The 19752-nt window shown below is 39.3% G+C and overlaps 1 protein-coding gene across 1 annotated transcript; it reads left to right on the forward strand.

Annotated features, from left to right (window-relative positions):
- Positions 1–1785: 1785 nt before the first annotated feature.
- LOC148893969 (gap junction beta-4 protein-like) lies at positions 1786–16530 on the forward strand. The gene is made up of 4 exons (XM_089004056.1): positions 1786–1945; positions 9937–10184; positions 14310–14611; positions 14698–16530. The coding sequence occupies exons 2-4, from the start codon at positions 10014–10016 to the stop codon at positions 15038–15040; spliced, it is 816 nt and encodes a 271-aa protein (XP_088860182.1). The 5' UTR covers positions 1786–1945; positions 9937–10013; the 3' UTR covers positions 15041–16530.
- Positions 16531–19752: the final 3222 nt, after the last annotated feature.

Below are 19752 nucleotides of genomic sequence, written 5' to 3' on the forward strand. Positions count from 1 at the left end.
TCTTAAAAATTAATGCTCAAAGAATGTTTGAAAGGTCGACTGGGAAAAGATTTTAAAAATCATAACACACTTTTATTTGTAAAATGCAAATGTTCTGTTGCGCTCCCAAAGATCAAATACAATCTTTCATGTCATTTTTAAGTGATCTGTTTCATTTTTGACTCATTTAATTGTGGCAACATTTGTTTTAATTAACATTATATTTTACCGAATAATTATTATTCATCTAATGTGTGTCCCACAACATGCACACAACTGCGTAACTCTCGACAGCACCGTTTTCCAAAGAATAGACCCGTGTTAAGGTTTGTCCTCTCTTATAATTTTCCGACTTTTAAAACAAAGTTAACATTGTCTCACTCTAGCTTGTGCAACCGTGTTATGAATATGATAATGTATTCATCCATCTGTTTTCTGATTCACTCATCCTTACAAGAGTCACGGGGCGTACCGGAGCCTATCCCAGCTGTCTTCGAGCAGTCGGCGGGGGACACCCTGAACTGGTTGCCAATCAATTTCCGGGCACAGATAGACGAACAACCATCCATACTCACACTTGAGAAACCAAGGAGCAAGACCAACCCAACAAAAGAAAGGGCAGGGGGGTCCACCAGTGTTTGAAACAACGTCTGCCCGGAGGCCCGGGGCGTGCAATTTTTACGTCGGGCGTACAACTTTCAAAACGTCTCTGATATTTTTTTTTCAAATCAAACGTTTGTTTTACTCAATAAAGCAAAAGCTGCAAGCAAACCGCTACAAGCCACGTGGACTCCTCTTTCTAAGCCCCTTTCAAAACTTTCAAGTACACTTTACAGTCACGGTATAGTCCGAAGCACGAAACAGGCTTCTGATTGGCTGCCGGGCCGAGTATGCAAATTGCCAAACGAATGTGCAACGCAAACATTGTATTGTGCACCGTGACGACAAACGACAATTGGAGCAAAATCTTTAGCATGGGATATTTACCATAAATTAAGCAAGGGATCATTTGTGGTAGGTACTTCCTGAATTAAAAAAAATCCCTTATACTTCGCAACAGAGTTGCCTGCCCCGGTGTCCGCTAACTTTTTGTCATGAGTTTCAGACGCTGGGGTACACCCTGGAGTAGTCGCTCATTGAGCTTGTATCACAAGACAAAATCAAAGAAGTCAAAGAGTACCGCAAGAGGTCATTTTCAAACTTTTCATGACTTAAGAAAATGTTACTGAACATACTGTCTGACTTCCTGGGTAATAACATTTAGCGATACTGCAACTAATGTCGGAAGAAATAAGTAAGAGGACATTACTGGTAAATATAGAGCACTAATCAAACCAGAATAGGATGGTAACCACTGTATTATATGAATAATGTTTGTACATTTACAGGATCCCTTGAAATATTGCTCTCCAATGCTTTGAACACTGTGGGATGAATGGGGTGTGGCTCTCTGTAACATGCAATACTTCTCTGAAAGTACATACGCAGTCACGCACAGAAATTCATATGTAGAAAAAAAGGGGTGGGGGAGATTTGATCCCATTTTCTTTCTTTTTTCAAAATATACCGTCCAACAGTTTCTTTCCCATTCCTTCAGACGTTTAACATATAGATTATTGTCTCTCTGACATGACGTGTGTGTGTGTGTGTGTGTGTGTGTGCCCGTGTGTGTGCGTGCGTGTGCGTGCGTGTGCGTGTACGCGTGTGTGTGTGTGTGTGTGTGTGTGTGTGTGTGTGTGTGTGTGTGTGTGTGTTTGTGTTTGTGTGTGTGTGGGATGACGTAGGATCTGCTGAATCTGGTTTGGCAAGATTGCTGGAAAAGGGCGAGCAAGAACACACACACAATCCCTGAAAAAAGGGAAACAGATATAATTTGACATCATAACTTGAGTTGATGTAAATTAATACTTTGTCCTTTGTTTTGAGAGATTACATAGAAGATTTTTAAAGAAGTTTTCAGCATCAGGTAAGTTTAAGTTTGGTTTATCGTCATGTTTTTATTGTGTCAATACCAAGTATCACTGTTAGTCTTGTTGCTTGTTTTACATGGAACACAATTTACAGGGGGAAAGTGTGCGCAACTTATGTTACTATTAGTCTTGGGTTTGTTTTTTTTGTCTGGATGAGACCTATGAATGTTTAACAAGTTATAAAGTGAAAAATAGATTGTCATTTACAAAGACATTGCAATCAATATCCCCAACTGACATAGAGAGGGCTGATGACATGCTTTGTTGCTCTTAAACATCTTAAATCTTAAAAACAAATGTCTTTAAAATCTATTATTTTGTTGTTGCTGCATTTTTTACTCATGATTCAGTGGGTGAGCCTTGATTAACATGGAAAGAATGTAGGGCTAAGACGGCTGTTGTGTTATAATATGTTCAATATGGATTTCCTTTTTTATTTGGTTTATGATTATATACGTACAACAGAACTGAAGTGAGATTTACCGAGGCCTCACGAGAAGGAATCCAATACATGTTTGCAGAATTCTCTGCTACACCTCAGGGTTCGACATGAACAGTGGCCCGCTAGCACGATGTGTCTATGTGCTTTAGCCCGAAATTCACTAACGCTGCGGACGATGAAATCAAGCAAGTTCTTGCTATTTAAAATTTACATATTCAAACTGGAGTTTTGTTTACTTCAATCGATCAATCATCAACACACGTTTTATGGCTCTGCTAAAAGGTATGACTTGTACAAGATAAAAAGCCAAGAAATAATAATAATAATAATAATAATAATAATAATAATAATAATAATAATAATAATAATAATAATAATAATACATTTCATTTACAAGCGCCTTTGAAAACTCTCAAGGTACCTTTACAGTCACAGGATCGTTTTTGCTGCAGGTGAGCAGCGGCAGCAACATACGCCAGAGTTCAATTAACCCGGAAGTAACTGAAATACATGTAGATAGAAATCTAGCTAGCTAGCTAACAGATAGCTAATAGATAGCCAGCTATACAGCTAGCTAACTAGCTTGACAGCCATATAGCTAATAAATTGAATGTACAGTAAAGTCTCGTTGTATCGATATCGTTTATATTGATAATACTGCTTATTACGACATTATTTTCATTTCCCATGCACATTTCTAGTCTTTTTATGTATAATTAGTACCGTTTAGTACGATTCGTGGTTTTTACGATAATCCGGTTACTACGGTGCTCTTTTTCATCTCCCGCCGGCCATTTTGCTATGTTTATATCGATACACGCCGTCGGTCGCGCCATTGGTCGACTTGGTCACGTGACTTGGTCACGTGAATTTGTTCCGTGACTTGGTCACGTGAATTTGTTCCGTGACCAGCTCCTGAGTAGCAGAGCCATTTTCATTTTCAGACGCTAGCTCGTGTGGAGCAGACGAGATTGAAGTGTTTGTGTTAAAAGATAAAAATGAAGATTGATGACTTTTTTAAACTGCATACATAATATAGTAAGATGTAAGCGTTGCAGTTTCCCTGTTGTGTTATTTACATGCCCACTGTACTGTATATGAATGCAATCGTTTTTTGAAACAATGTTTCTTGTTTTGTCTGCTGAAGCGTGATGATTTTGAAAATTTCCATACTGTGTATTAAAGGACAACCGATGTCACTTTTTATCAAATGCAAAACACCAATAAAAATGACTTCACGCCAAGACGTCTTGCATTGCTTGTGAATCCAAACAATGGCTTCAGATTCGGATAATATGCTTTCTTGTTACACATCCAGTTATGGATATGATTCAAATAGTTCTGTAGAGGAAAGCATACATGTTTGCAATTGATTAAAGAATTATATGTGCCATTTTGATGCAACATTGGGGGAACATCTCTCACCCCAAAAAAAAGAGGCACAAAATGGCGAGCTCATGGCCAGCTCTGTTTCTTATATGGCGCTTGGATGCCCTCTTTTGGCGGCTTTTGTTAATGCAGTTCGGCGCAGGACGGATATATCGACAGTACGGTTATATCAACATTTTTTCTAACTCCTGAGAATATCGATATAACGAGACTTTACTATATTATTATTATTATTATTATTATTATTATTATTATTATTATTATTATTATTATTATTATTACTATTATTATTATTATTAAATATCTAGCTACATAGCTAGCTATCCAGACAGCTAATAGATAGCAAATGGATGGTAAATAGATAGCCAGCCAGGTAGCTAGCTAATAGATAGCAAATGGATAGAAAATAAATTGCCAGCTAGGTAGCTACCTAGATAGCAAATGGATATCAAATAGATAGCCAGCCATGTAGCTAGCTAATAGTTAGCAAATAGATAGCAAATGGATAACAAAGAGATAGCCAGCTAGGTATAGTAGAAAATTGTTTTATGGGGACCTGGGAACGAATTATTCTAATTTTTAGTGGTTTCCTATGGGAAATTAATGTTTGAAGACACACTTTTTTCCTGACACAGACTTTCTGGGAACCAATTAAGTTCATAAGCTGAGGTATCACTGTAGTTTGTTTTGCCCATGGTCCAAAGGTTAATAATTCAGTCCGATCTTACGCTGAACCCCCCCACCTCGCAACATAAACAAAATAAAAGCAAAGGGGTAATCTTTTCAGAAGGTCTTGAACAATATAGTATAAACATGACCTTATTAAAACATACAGAAAAGTCTCGTTATATCGATATTCAAGGGAGTCCGAAAAAATATCGATATAACCGGGACTATCGATATATCCGACCCTGTTTGCATGCAATTTTCTCCGTGCGTGCATAGAAATAGTATCGACATAACCGGGACTATCAATATATCCGATATCGATATAACGAGACTTTATTGTATATTGCTGTCCGTCCTGAGCAACACACGTATGTCCATTTTATTTCTTTATTTTTTTACATGAATGGGTTGTCCAAAGGGGCGGCCCGGTAGTCGAGTGGTTAGCATCGGCTCCCCAGTGCAGAGGTCACTGGTTCGCGTCCCGTTCCGGCCTCCCGGTGTGGAGCTTGCATGTTCTCCCCGGACCCGCGTGGGTTTTCTCCGGGTCCTCCGGTTTCCTCCCACACTCCAAAAACATGCATGGAAGGCAGATTGACCACTCCAAATTGTCCCTAGGTGTGAGTGTGAGAGTGGCTGTTGTTCATCTTTGTGTGTCCTGCGATTGGCTGGCAACCAATTCAGGGTGTCCCCCGCCTCGTGCCAGAAGACAGCTGAGATAGACTCCAGCACCCCCCGCGACCCTAATGAGGAATAAGCGGTACGGAAAATGGATTGATGGATGGATGGGTTGTCCAAAAGGTGAACACCCTGACGAACGTAGAAGCATTATAATTGTGAACAATTTTAAAATGAATTTTCACAGGCGGGCAAAAATGTCATTATTGCTGTCACTGGCCCATTACAGGGCCAGTGCCGGTTCTGGATAATAGTGGCGAGACAAGGTCCTCACCTAAAAACATATACGAAGGGCACAAATGCAAATTGTATATTTATTTATTTATTTATTTATTTATTTATTTATTTATTCATTTATTTATTGGGGGGGGGGGCTGAATAACTGAACAAGCAATGACTGCAAACTCGACAAATGGATCCAACCAGAAAAGTAGTTTGTCATGTATGAACGATACCCTTGGATCATCCTACTTTCTACAATATTATCTGGCTATATTGACATATTTAACAAAACATAAATGAACTATGCTCCCCAAAGTTAAATGTGGCACGGTTATAACCCAATTTATTTCAGTGAGTTGGCTGGAGTGACAAAACACCTCACTCAGGATGGGTCATATCAATGGCTAAAATGCAAATTCTCCGATAGACAAAGGTGTCAAATCTAGGTCCAGAAAGTGTCAAGCCTGCTTGAGTTTATCAGTGTCTGCCAGAAGAATCCCTTCTTCCTTTCTTGGAACCATTCCTGAAACCAAGAAGGAATTGTTTACCAAACAGTCCACATCAGGTTTGACTCAAACATGCACACACATGTAGTACATTGTCCCCAAAAAAACTTCAAGTGCAACCAGGACCAAGTCGAAAGAAAACAAAGCAATATTAAGCTGATCTTAATTTACCAGCTAGTGTTTCCCCCGCCTTTTTTTGTCGCTTTACCTTGGTGTTCAATCTCATTGGTGTCTTTTATCTCACACACCGACTTGCTAGTGAATCATCAATCGTCACGGTTGGCTGATGCCATTCAACATAATGCGAATGACTCATTGATTCAAGTCATGTCTAAAAAGCACAATGACGTAAAAATCCCAATGTTTCACAGTTGTAATCATTGCTTTTTGCTGGGCTGTGTTTCTGCTTGTTTTTTGACTATGTTGCGCAAGATTGATCATTCAATTTCATGAAACTGACATTAAATGGTATGATAAACAATGACTTCTCTGCCATATTATATGTTGGTTATGATTTGTGACAGAGAACTAAGCGACACAAAAACAGCATTAATGTGACAATAGGTAGAAAAGTAAATATATTCTTAATAATAATACATTACATTTTAAGCGCCTTTCAAAGTTCTCAAGAAGACTTTACAGTCACACACAAGCATAGGTACTATAATAACTAAAATACAATCACAAATAAAATACAATAAATAAAATACAATTATAAATAGAAATAAGAGAGAGAGAGCTACACAGAAAATGCCATTTTAAATAGGTGGGTTTTGAGATGGGAGGAAGTGTGTTCCAGAGTTTGGGGGCAGAGCAGCTGAAGGCTCTTTCACCCATTGTGCTGAGAGGGGCAGGGGGGGTCACACAGAGGTGGAGGGAGGAAGAGGATCTGAGGCAACGAGAGGGAATAGAAATTTGAAGGTCATATAGGTATGGGGGCAAGGTTATGGATAGCTTTAAATGTATAAAGAATATTTTTAAAGTTGATTCTATATCTGACCGGGAGCAGTGGAGCTCTTAGAGGACGGGGGTGATGTGGTGAAAGGATGAAGTTCTGGTGATGATCCGGCCTGAATAATTCTGGACGAGTAAACGTTTGTGGAGAAGGTTCTGAGGGACACCAAAGGGGAGTGAATTGGAATAGTCAATCCGGGAGGTGACAAGACTATGAACGAGGATAGCAGTGGTGTGAGGAGTGAGAGACGGGCGACGACGATTGATATTACGCAGGTGGAAGTACGCAGACCGGGTTAAGTTATTTATATGGGAGTGGAAAGATAGTGTGCTATCAAGAATGAAAGGGAGGCCAGAGAGTGCCAAGGAGTGTATATGACCCCACCTACCTCCATTTAGGGGTGTACAATACAATACAATACAATACAATACAATACAATACAATACAATACAATACAATATCATACAATTAAATACATAATGATTTATATCACACTTTAACAACAGCAGAAGCTGGAACAAAGCGCTCAACAAAACAGTTAAAATAAAATCATAAACACAACACACAAACATAAAACATGGACAGTCGTGCAATCCGAACAACTTTTACCTCACACACGTTGTTATTTAAAGCAGTTCAAAGTTTGAAAAACAACTGCATGTGTTCAGGAAGTAACCGCCGTGATCATCAAGGGGCAACCAATTGTATCCGGTAAATATTTTCCATACTGAAAGGCTCCCTGGAGTATGACGCGCAACTTCAATGAATTCATTTATTTTGTAACTTTTGTCATATACAGTATTGGACACACTGTATATAAAACACAATCTGCAATCCATCCATTTAGATTGGATTGGATTGGATTTGCCTTTATTAGTCTTGCAGTGGAGAAATTTACATTTCACAGCAGAAAAGTTATGAAAGGAATGAAAGTAGAAAAACAAAATACAGGAGCTGCTGGAAAGGAAGCCACTCTCGCAGCGCCGTCTTTAAGTCAAAGGAACAAACAAAAACAAAAAACTACATAACAAATAACATGACAACACAAAGACACAGAGAGTCATTAATTCTTAAGCACTTTCTGTAACCTCTTTTTTACACAACAAAGAAGCTGTTCCAGATGAAAGTGGAGAGGATCAAAGCATCTCTTCACCAGTGGATCAGGGACATCATGGTGGAATGTGCACGTCGACTACAAGCTAAATGTTGAAAGCAAACACGCAGCTGTAGCATCCATTGACGAAAAGAGATTGTCTCACATCTCCTGTCCCACATAAATCCGCTTCAATTCCAAGCCGCGACATCAATAATAATAATAATAAAATATTATTATTATTATTATTATTATTATTATTATTATAAAATATATAATAATAATAATAATAATAATAATTATTATTATTATTATTGTTGTCTATAATAATAATAATAATAATAATAATAATAATAATAATAATAATAATAATAATTATTATTATTATTATTATATATTATTTTTATTTTTATTTTATTATTTTTATTATTATATAATATTTTTTTAATATTTAAATATAATATTATATTGTACATTATATAATATTATATTTAAAAATAATATTATATAATATCTCATCTCATCTCATTTTCCGTACCGCTTATTCCTCATTAGGGTCACGGGGGTTGCTGGAGCCTATCTCAGCTGTCTTCAGGCACGAGGCGGGGTACACCCTGAATTGGTTGCCAGCCAATCGCAGGGCACACAAAGACATACAATAGTCACTCTCACACTCACACCTAGGGAGAATTTGGAGTGATCAATCTGCCTGCCATGCATGTTTTTGGAGTGTGGGAGGAAACCGGAGGACCCGGAGAAAACCCACGCGGGTGCGGGGAGAACATGCAAACTCCACACAGGGAGGCCGAACCGGGACACGAACCGGCGACCTTTGCACTGTGAAGCCGGTGTGCTAACTACTCAACTACCGGGCCGCCCATTATTATTTTATATATATATATTTGTATTTTTTCTTTATATTATTATTATTATTATTATTATTATTATTATCATTATTAGTATTATTATTATTATTAAGCATCATCATCATCATAATAATACTTTATTTCTACCATGATTCAAGGCTTTGCAACTGCACAAAAATCAAGCTATACTAGTTTTTTCTGCGGCAGTTACAAAAATGAGCCTTCCTGTGTCAACAAGATCTAAAAATAATCAATGGTGTTTTTTTTTAGTAGGGAACAAAAATATGTGAGGCTCAAAAGTACTTTCGAAAAAAAAATCCCTCGAGTGAAATAAACAAAATAGACCAGCTGAATTATTGTACTGTACAGTACTTAAATTTGTTCGGAGCGTGATTACAATGAATCCAAAATGTCATAACAGCCCAGTTAAATGACAAATTTTGTTTGGGTGTATAGTATACAGAATAAGTCTGTGTAAGCTCTCAGTCGTACAGGAGTGGTCCATCAATGAAAAGGTTTCTTCAGCCGTCATCTGTACTTCTTTGAGGGTGTCTGATGTTTCGCTTCTTATCCAAGAAACTTCGTCACCAACTAAAGTTGTCACATTTTTTTTAAATGATTTCGTGCCCAAAGACAGCTGGGATAGGCTCCAGCACCCCCCGCGACCCTAGTGAGCAATAAGTGGTACGGAAAACGGATGGATGATTTATTTTAGTGTAATTTTTTATTTAGACACTCAATGTTATCGATAGGTGTGACTGTGAATGTCAATGGCTGTTTGTCTATTTGTGCCCTGCGATCGGAAAATGAGTGGGTGAGGCATCTTGCAAAAACTTGGGGTATGTCTACTTTTCATATCCAAAGTATGTGAGACCACAGATCAAATTATTCTTTTCAGTGATATTTAGACAACATACATTTTTCAGTCTTGAGACTGGGAAACAAGTTGTCTGTTTTTGTGAAACAAGGCACCGAAGCCATGTCTTCTGAACATGCACTTCTTCCTTGATGATTTCTGTGTTGGTATTACGAACTTCATGCAAGTCTGTGCCTGCTTGTGTCATGTGTTGCACACTGACGTTACACTGAGTGAGGTGTGGCGAATCTTGACTAGTTACTACAGATTCAACAATGCTCCTAACATTTTGTTCATCTGTTTTTGTCCCACAGGAGGAGTATTCTCCTTTTTCTTTTTTTTTCTTTTTTTCTTTTGATTTTGACAACCAAGAGAAGTTGACGCTGCTGGAATGAACTGGTCGGGACTTGAAAGCCTGTTGAGCGGAGTCAATAAGTACTCTACCGCCTTTGGAAGAATTTGGCTCTCTATGGTGTTTGTCTTCCGTGTGCTGGTGTTTGTGGTGGCAGCACAAAGAGTTTGGGGCGATGAGAGTAAAGACTTTGTGTGCAATACACGGCAGGTAAGACTGGAGAGAAATGTACTATACCAGAATAACATGAGCACTTGACTACATTCATTAAGTGTATGCAATGATCTTTGATGAAAAAAAAAAAATAATTAAAAATCTAATAAAAGAGTATTGTCCAATACAGTCATTGTAAATTTAAAGAGTATATTTAATTCTACTGTAAACAGTATAAATCGAGAATAAAATATTCAGAGCAAAATTTTCACTTAAAAAACATACTCAAAAATCGATGAAAAGATTTCTTCAGCCGTCATCTGTACTCTAAGAGCTTCGTAAGTGAACTAAAATCTTCCTCTGGTAGTCTCGGCCCTATATATATATGTACTGTCCGGACTCTGCTATGATAGGTCCCTGCTTTTACTATACTAGGTCCCTAGTATAGGGTGGGGGGAGCAGAGGACTACACCCTGCAGCTCCACTGATTGTTTCTATTGTTCTGACTAACGACTGGCCTGATTGCCCAACTTCGACCGGCATCACCTCATCAGTATTACTAATTCTATGTTGCCTAAGCAGGCTATTATATGAACGATCCAAATTCAACCTCACCCCACCAAGAAATACAGAAATAAGTGACAAAAACTAATCAGTGCAGACCTTTTCCCAACCCCTTGAAAGAGGTTGGAAAATGACGATTGAAAAATGATGAAATGAAGCAAAAAAAAAAGAGATAATGTGGCTTCCCAAGTGTGTAGACCCTCTTGTAATTGGGAATGTAGCTGATCTCACCTCCTATCACCTTCAACCTTCCTTTACTGTAAATCGGAGTCAGGCCTCATTTTCCACACTTTCCACCCATTACTGTGTTTCCTATAAACCTCAAATAAAGTTCAAATGTTCTAGTAGGGCAGGGGTCGGGAACCTATGGCTCTTTTGATGATTGCATCTGGCTCGCTGATAACACTAAATACATATTCTCGCTTTTTCATGGTTCATTTCCTGTTTGGGCGGCAGTTGGCGGAAAGCGCAATTTTGATTGGATGATAGTGACCTAAGGTGGCTGTTGATGTTCAAATAGAAATCTTGATTGGATGATATTGACCTAGGTGGTCGATGTCGTAACAGGTAAACGCGCCCTTTTAAATAAGCCTGACGAGTTAAAAATGATGAATATCGTACACTTTAGGTTGAATAGACCGAGAAAAAAGGTTCTAATTCTAATTTGCAAAAAAATAATACCGTGAATGAAACAGTTGAATGTCAGTGGCCCTTTGACAAACCCCATGCTAATGACAGCATCAATATACTTCTGTGAGAGACAGCAGAAAGCAAGCGTGAAAGCTAATGAGCAGTGTGCAGGCTAGCTAGCAGTAACTTCACCCATGGATCCGGCAAGTTCACTTTCATTCCGATCGTTTGGCTGGATTTCTTTACCAGGTATTCATATTAATGGTGAGTACTATCACAAAGTTATTCTAAATAATGCATTCTGACATTTTGTTAAAATCACATGTGTGTGTGTGTGTGTGTGTGTGTGTGTGTGTGTGTGTGTGTGTGTGTGTGTGTGTGTGTGTGTGTGTGTGTGTGTGTGTGTGTGTGCGCGCGCGTGTGTGTGTGTGTGTGTGTGTGTGTGTGTGTGTGTGTGGCTCTCATTGAAAAACATTTCGAAATATTTTACTTTTATGGCTATCTTATTCAAAAAGGTTCCCGACCCCTGTAGTAGGGGTTCCCTGACAATTTTGGAGTCATATCACACAGCCAAACCTCTGGCAGAATAGTGACATACAATGATACATCGATACATACCAAACTGACAGTTTAGCATGGTGGTGTTAGCCTCATTTGTGGGGCTGTTCTTTCGTTCAGCAGGGGGAAAAAAAAGGTCTTAGTCAAGGCGGTAATAACAAACACTTTCGCCGGCATACCAGTCAGTTTTAGTATGAAAGCTTTTTGATATGCAACAGAGCCCGCCCCAAATTGTCCCCTAAAACAAGTAATAAAAACCCTACTATCTGTGGAAATTTTGTTGGTAGTTCATTAGAGGCACTTGACGTAGTGGCAGGTGTTACCTCACTCACTTTTGAATGTGAATATAAAATTTTTTACACGGTGACATCATCAGTAAAAAAAAAAGTCTATATTGTGCAATCACACCTGTACTTTCAAAGGACAACCGACACCTTCGGACAAGTTGCGTTCTTAATTACATAATAAGAAATAACAAAGACTCTGCCATGATTGGGCCCTGCTCTCAGTTAGGGGGGAGCAGAGTGTTTCAAATTCTTGTTTCTCTCCTGGTTCGGTGTTCAACGAAGTTCTGTGATCAAAATATCAGTGACGACGATAGATGGTGAACAAAAAACTACTTTATTCTACTGAGACAGAAAAAGCACTTCTCTCGTCTAGGCAGGAGCGAAGTCAGGAGCGCACAGAGCAAAGAGCACACGAGAAGGAGCACAGACAAAAGAGGCAGAGCTCCCGCTCTGACTATTATTTGAATGTCCACAGCAGCGATCTGTTGTCCAATCAGCTACGGACAACTCAGTGTTGGAAGAACATAGGCTAAAACTTGATACTCGTTACATCCTGCTTTCACACGATTCGACTGATACTTTATTCCATGTAGTCTAAATTGAACATGCAATAACATAATATGTACTAAACTAACATGGGATAACATATGTTTACTAATCTAAACATGAATAACATAATATGTTTACGAATGTGCATAAGCACTCTATCACAGAGGACTACTGCCTGCAGCTACACTGATTACTTCTATTGTCCTGACTGATTACTTCTATTGTCCTGCCTGAGTATGGGGTCTATGAGTGGCCTGATTGGCCCATTCGCTCTGGTATCACCTCATCAGCCTAACTAAGCCTTTGAAGTCTGTTGTACGAATGATCCAAATTGAACCCCACCATAGCGATTTAGTGATGGGTTTTGCTGTTTTATGAAAATAGTGTCTTTTCTCCCCTTTCAAACAATCTGTTTTTTTTCGCTAAGATTTTAACCACATTGTCGGAAAAAAATATATAGGGCCGAAACTACCAGCAAAAGATTTCAGTTCACTGACGAAGCCTCTTGGATAAGAAGTGAAACGTCCTACACCTTCAAAGAAATACAGATGACGGCTGAAGAAACCTTTTCATCGATGGACCACTCCTATACGACTGAGAGCTTACACAGACGCATACTCAAAAATGTTACATTTCGCTCCATTCTTTCCCGCCGTATAACTCACTGAGTGTTTTACACAGTTTTGACTGGGACCAAAAATATGGACATTTTCAAGCCAAGCGCAATCTACGCAACTTACCGTGTAGCTGTATCATCATATAGGATAATAACAAAAACAAAAGTCACTGCCATAACTTGGAAGACTTGTCTTACTGACTTAGACACAAACAGCTTCTATAGCCAACAAACCAGATGACACACAATTAACCGAACTATACTGAACTGCTGTTCACAACACAACTTTGCTAAGTTGACAAAATTCTATGAATGAAAAGAATTCTTCCACAGCGAAATTGTATTTAAATGACCGTTCCTATCCTGCCATTAAACATTTAATTTGTGTATGTGGTGTTTGAAATAATAATAATAATAATATATTTCATTTATAAGCGCATTTCAAAACTCTCAAGGTCACTTTACAGTCACTGGAAATTTTTGTCAGTGGGTGAGCAGTGGCAGCCACACACACCAGCATTCACTCAACCCCGAATAACTCAAATAGATAGAAAGGTAACTAGCTCGCTAACAGCTAGCCAAGAGATAGACAGCTAGATAGATAGCTTGATAGATATATAGCTAGATAGCCAGCCAGATAGCTAATAGACAGCAAATAGATAGCAAGCTGGGTAGCCAGCTAGGCAGCCTGCTAGATAGCCAGCTCGATAGTCAGCCAAATAGCCAGCTAGATAGCTAATCGACAGCAAACAGATAGGTAACACGCTAGATAGCTAATAGATAGCTAGCTAGGTCGACAGCTAGATAGCTAATAGACAGCTAGCAAGATGGCCAGCTGAATAGCTAATAGACAGCAAATAAATAGCAAATACGTAGATAGCTAACTAGGTAGCCAGCCAGCTAGCAAGCTAAATGCAGATTACCTTAGTGAATGCAATTGTTTCATCCATTTCTTTGACTTCTCACGTTTATTTTCAGCCGGGCTGCACCAACGTCTGCTATGATCACATCTTCCCCATCTCTCATATCCGTCTGTGGGCACTGCAGCTGATCTTTGTCACCTGCCCATCTCTCATGGTGATGGCTCATGTCAAATTCCGGGAAGATAAGGACAAGAAGTATGTGGAATTACACCAAGGCTCTCATCTGTACGCCAACCCTGGCAAAAAGAGAGGAGGGCTGTGGTGGACCTATCTAGTTAGTTTGGTCTTCAAAGCTGGATTCGACATCTCATTCCTATACATTCTGTATCGGATTTACCATGGATATGACCTGCCGAAGTAATTTTTTCATATCATACAATCTCTTGATTGACCCTTCTATTTATTGTTTGTGTCTAATCAATCATCTCTGCTTTATTTCTCAGGTTGTCCAAGTGTTCACTGGATCCGTGTCCAAACACCGTGGACTGCTTCATTAGCCGACCGACTGAGAAAAAGATCTTCATGTTGTTCATGGTCACTTCCAGTGCACTGTGCATCTTCATGTGCGTTTGTGAGATGGTTTATCTCATTGGTAAGCGCTTTGTCAAAAGATTCAAAGTCCGACATGAGAACGAGATGATAATGTTTGCTGATCAGCATGAGCTCACCAACATGGCCCCACCCCGGTCGCTGTACAGGAAGGCAGATCCAACACTGGCTGACAGCCAGATAAGTTTAAATAAGAAAGCCAAGACCAGAGATATTGGTGCGACGACAACGCTTTAGACTTCAGTTCAAGATGGATTAATTCTCTGCTTGAGAAAAAAAGATCATCAAATTATGCCGAGAAGTTCACTGACTGAAAAGGCTTTTATTGTATGCTGTAGGACATTGTGTTCTCAGGAAGAGGAGAATCAGAAATGCTTTGCTTGGATTTCACATTTCTAACTTCATGGGAAAGTCCCTGCCACTGACTTCTACTGGTCAAATACTGGGCCCCACTGGAACTACAATCTGTGCATGCCAACATCTGCATTATTCCTTTGATAAATTACACATAGTACATTGGCCTGAAAGTGTCATAACGGGTACAAACCAGGCTGAGATTTGAAATATCAGTTCCTAAGAGACAAAATATGTGGTTATTTAATTGAAATGTTGACTACATCATATGTAAATATGTTGCCTAAAGGACAACTGACACCATTTTTTTTGTTTCCTAACTGACATCAGAAAAACGTTTTATGGCATCTAAAATACCCAAAACACGCAGGCTGATTTTTTTAGTCAAATGTAAAACACCAATAAAAATGACTTAAAGTGTTCCAAAACTGCCACAAAATGAGCTTGAAAACTGGGAAGATGCAGAAAGTCTCACCCCTTGTTCGTGACATCACTATTGGTAACACACTGCCTTGCTCCAGAATCAATACAATGGCTTCAGAGAATTCAGATTCGGAGAAGATGCTTTCTTGTTATGAATATGATTCAAATAGTTCTGAAGAGGAAAGCATAAATGTTTGCAATCGATTAAAGAAGTCCTTCCGTATCAATTAGAGCCATCTGGACTCCAATGTAGCGCGCATAAAATGCACCAGATGGCGCACAAGCTCCGTTGAAAATGGCTGATTTGTTCGCTGGGAATTTGTGTAAACTTACACATTCTTCATGCGTATGACCGCAATTGGCTGCGACACACAACGATTCACCATCGCGTTATTTATGTAGTTTTCCTTCTAATTTCGCCATCAACACGATATTTTCAGACCTAACAAAGTTGTGTGTCGCTTTCTCTGTCACGGGCGTTCCCTCTGTGGCGTCACATAGGGGCTCATCATCAACTCGTAAACAAGACTTCCTGAATATTCAGTGTGAGTCTCAAAACGTAAAATATAGCTATATGCGGTGGAATATATGTAATACGTTCAGTAGAAGTCATTTGAAGTGATTTTACAAATTATGGACACAACTTGTCCGCAAGCGTCAGTTGTCCTTTAAAATTAGCATGACCATTTGTGATAGTCGGTTTTGAACTGAATGGAACATTCAAATCCATTCCCTTCTGTTGTCCATCCCTCCAATCATGTTCTAATCCCCTTATCCTCACGAGGGTCATGGACATGCTGGAGCCTATCCTTGCTGTTTTCAGGCATTTGATAGAACACCCTGTACTAGTGGCCAGCCAATTGCAGGGCACACATAACCATCACAGTCATATCGAGCGACAGTTTGTCATTGTTCAATTCACTCTAGTAATAAACGTTTACATCACATCATTAATATGTAAGGTATGTGATACATGCAGGCCAGTGGTCTCTCAGGTCATGGAAAGAGTCAACAATTTTGGTGTTGGAGCAAACACTTCACTTATTATAAGCACTGTTTTAAACGACTTGGGGCATTAGCCATGTTTTTTTCGGCTTCCTGTTAATAGTATATTTAAAAGTTTAGAAGTATTTAAAAAAACACAGGAAAAAGAAAAAATCCAAAACGCCCCTGACTGCATGAATTTGATTATTCAGTGCATTTTTTTGCACGTTGTATTAATATATACATCATAAGGCGCCACAACTCTATAAAAACATCCGCATAAGACATGCTGACCAAACAGCTTCATTGAAGTGGACGTCGCTATGCAGTCCGTCGTTCATGCTGGATTATGACTCAGAAGTCATTTGTGCGGTTGTGTTTAGAAAATAGTGTGAATGGGGTGGGGACGGATCGGCGGTCGACTCAATGTCCTTTATTTCAAGGTGAGCCCTTGAATTGCAGCCTCAGCAGGAGCAAGAAGACATCATGTGGAAGTGGAATCACACTTACACTGCTTTCCTGTTTGCATGCATAAACAGAACACAAAGGTGGACATCCAGGTCCGGAGTGGGTGATTTTTGAGTCATTGTGGAAAAAAAAACCTGGAAATTGTCTCTTTCTTTTTTACACATATAATTGTGAACCACTTATAAGATGATGTGTGAATGGTGAGACTTTTTTTAGAAACTTTACCTCTGGACTGAGAAAAAAAGCGTGGCCAAAACAAACATGCTAATCAAACCCCTTTGGATGGAGGACACTGATTCGCTGAGGACGCTGATTCCCTGAAGGGAAAAGTCGAAAGGAAAAGAAGACTGCGAATATGTTAGCATGATTGTTTGATTGGGTCTAAATCCACTGAGACATGACAATGCTGTTGTGAAAACATTTTTTTTTTTTTTTTTGGGGGGGGGGGGGGGGGGGGGGGGGGGGGGGGGGGGGGGGGGCACTTTCACACTTTAAATACATATCCTATTTTCTGGACTATAAGGTGCACCGGGTTGTAAGGCGCACCTTTAATTAATTACATATTTTAAAACCAGTTTCCATATACAGGTAACATCCGAGTTACGACCGGGTTAAGTTCCGACAAAACGGTCGTAAGTCAGACGGTCATAAATCGAAAAGCATTTAAAATGGCTGACGTGAGGGTCACGTGATCATAACAAAGGACAACACGCTGGCATATCCTATCCGACAGGATAGTATACGATGAAAATTGTCGTACGCGTTTGTTAAGAAACAGTTATTTTGTATCGTCATTTTGTGCAATGCTGCTCCGGCAAATAAACATCCTACTTGCTTCGGATTGACAGCAGGGGGTGGGGCCACGCCTCCCCGCTTCCACCACTTCCTTCTTCAGGACAGCGGGTACGAAAACGGGACGCTGTCAACTTGTATAACTTGTATTTGTACTTTGTATTACCCTGGACTTTCTATATCTTCGTCCCCCCCCCCCCCCCCCCCCACACACACACACATCCCGTAATCCCTTCGGGATTGTTCCGTTTCTGCACCACCCTGTGCGTATTGCTTCTCGCCATTGTGAAGTTTACCATTGCTCTCCCCCACTCGTCGTTTTTGGTATTCTTTATGTTTGATTATTCCTCTGGTCCTCTTTTTGGAACCAGCGCTTTGTGTTGTAGCTTAATAAATCATCCTCCACAGCCCTCTGTCTCTGTCGCGTTGCTGGCTGCAGCGGTGGCAGCCGTAGAATTAAAAATTAAGGTCTGACGGTTGTGGTCGTAAGAACGGGAGGTCGTAACTCGTGCCGGTCGTGAATCGGATGTTACCTGTATGTGCATAGTCAGCTTTTGAAAAAATTGAAGGCTTTTAGGTGTGTCTTATAGTGCGGAAAATATGGTATGTCTTTGTTTTAAATCTTCCTGCTCATTTCTAGCGTTATGCAGACAAACAATGTTGTAGAACAATAATCTGTGGATCAAAATCCAACGGAAGTTTACTCTACGTGTTCATCTTACACTAAGGTATGGTTCCTGGAACGAAACAAACATCAGGACACTCCCACTACTTCTACTATTCATGTACTGGCACTCACTTTAATTTTGGTTCCCTTCCCAAGTGTTTATACTGTAAATGTTATTATGTACTGCGTCTTTTACATAGTGCATTTTTTGTGCTTATTTATCTTTATACATGTTACTTACATACATCCAAATCTATGATTTTGTGATCGTGATACAATAATGTAAAAGCCATTTTTGATTAATTTTACAGCTCCAGCAAGGACAGAAATATAGAATGCAGGATGTGTGTTTGTGTATTTTAACAATTTTTTTCTTCTTTTTTTTGGATAAAAAATGTGGCAAAATAACTGTTGGAGAGTGTTTCAATACCAATTAAAAACAAATGAATGTATCGGTAGTTTCGTAATATGTTTGACAAGCCATCCTCCATTGTGGCAGTTGTCCCTACAATATGTTGTGGACACTTGAATTTTGAAAGTTAAATTCACCTTTGCCCTTGGTCATCATGATAAATGTTGGCATCAGCGTAAAAACAGTAAAGCCAGAATATAGTTACTCATCATTTTCGGTCAACATTCAGAGAAACGGAACTCACTTGAGGGAGAGAGTACATAAACTAAAAACAACCCGGGAATGGTTTTAATGTGTGAAGTGCAACTCCTTGAAGGTTAGCATTTATGGATTGATTGATTGTAGCGTACTAGAACCAGTTAAAGGATAACCGACACCATTTTTTTGTTTCCTAACTGACATCAGAAAAACGTTTTATAGCATCTAAAATATCCAAAACACGCAGGCTGATATTTTTAGTCAAATGAAAACCACCAATAAAAATTACTTGGGTGTGGCCCAAAACTACTTCAAAATGACCTCGGAGATGCCGAGTTACAGAAGGTCCCGCCCCCTTGTTCATGACATCACGCCAAGACGCCTTGCCTTGCTCTAGAATCAAAACAATGGCTTCAGATTTGGAGAAGATGCTTTCTTGTTACTCATCCAGTTATGAATATCATTGAAATAGTTCTGAAAAGGAAAGCATAAATGTTTGCAATCGATTAAAGAAATCCTTCCGTATCAATTCGAGCCGTCAGCACTCCAATATACCATCCCATAAAATGCACAAGATGGCGCCCAAGCTCCATTGGAAATGGGCTGATTTGTCTACTGGGAATTTGTGTCAACTAGTATGTAGTTACTCAT

Source organism: Hippocampus bargibanti, linkage group LG09, assembly GCF_051943395.1.
Source record: "Hippocampus bargibanti isolate YZ-2025 linkage group LG09, ASM5194339v1, whole genome shotgun sequence".
Classification (NCBI taxonomy): domain Eukaryota; kingdom Metazoa; phylum Chordata; class Actinopteri; order Syngnathiformes; family Syngnathidae; genus Hippocampus; species Hippocampus bargibanti.

Coding starts and splice junctions, on each gene's coding strand:
- LOC148893969 (XM_089004056.1), top strand. CDS start 10,014: ATGAACTGGTCGGGACTTGAAAGCCTGTTGAGCGGAGTCAATAAGTAC. Junction 10,185..14,309: donor TTGTGTGCAATACACGGCAG/GTAAGACTGGAG, acceptor GTTTATTTTCAG/CCGGGCTGCACCAACGTCTG. Junction 14,612..14,697: donor CATGGATATGACCTGCCGAA/GTAATTTTTTCA, acceptor TTTATTTCTCAG/GTTGTCCAAGTGTTCACTGG.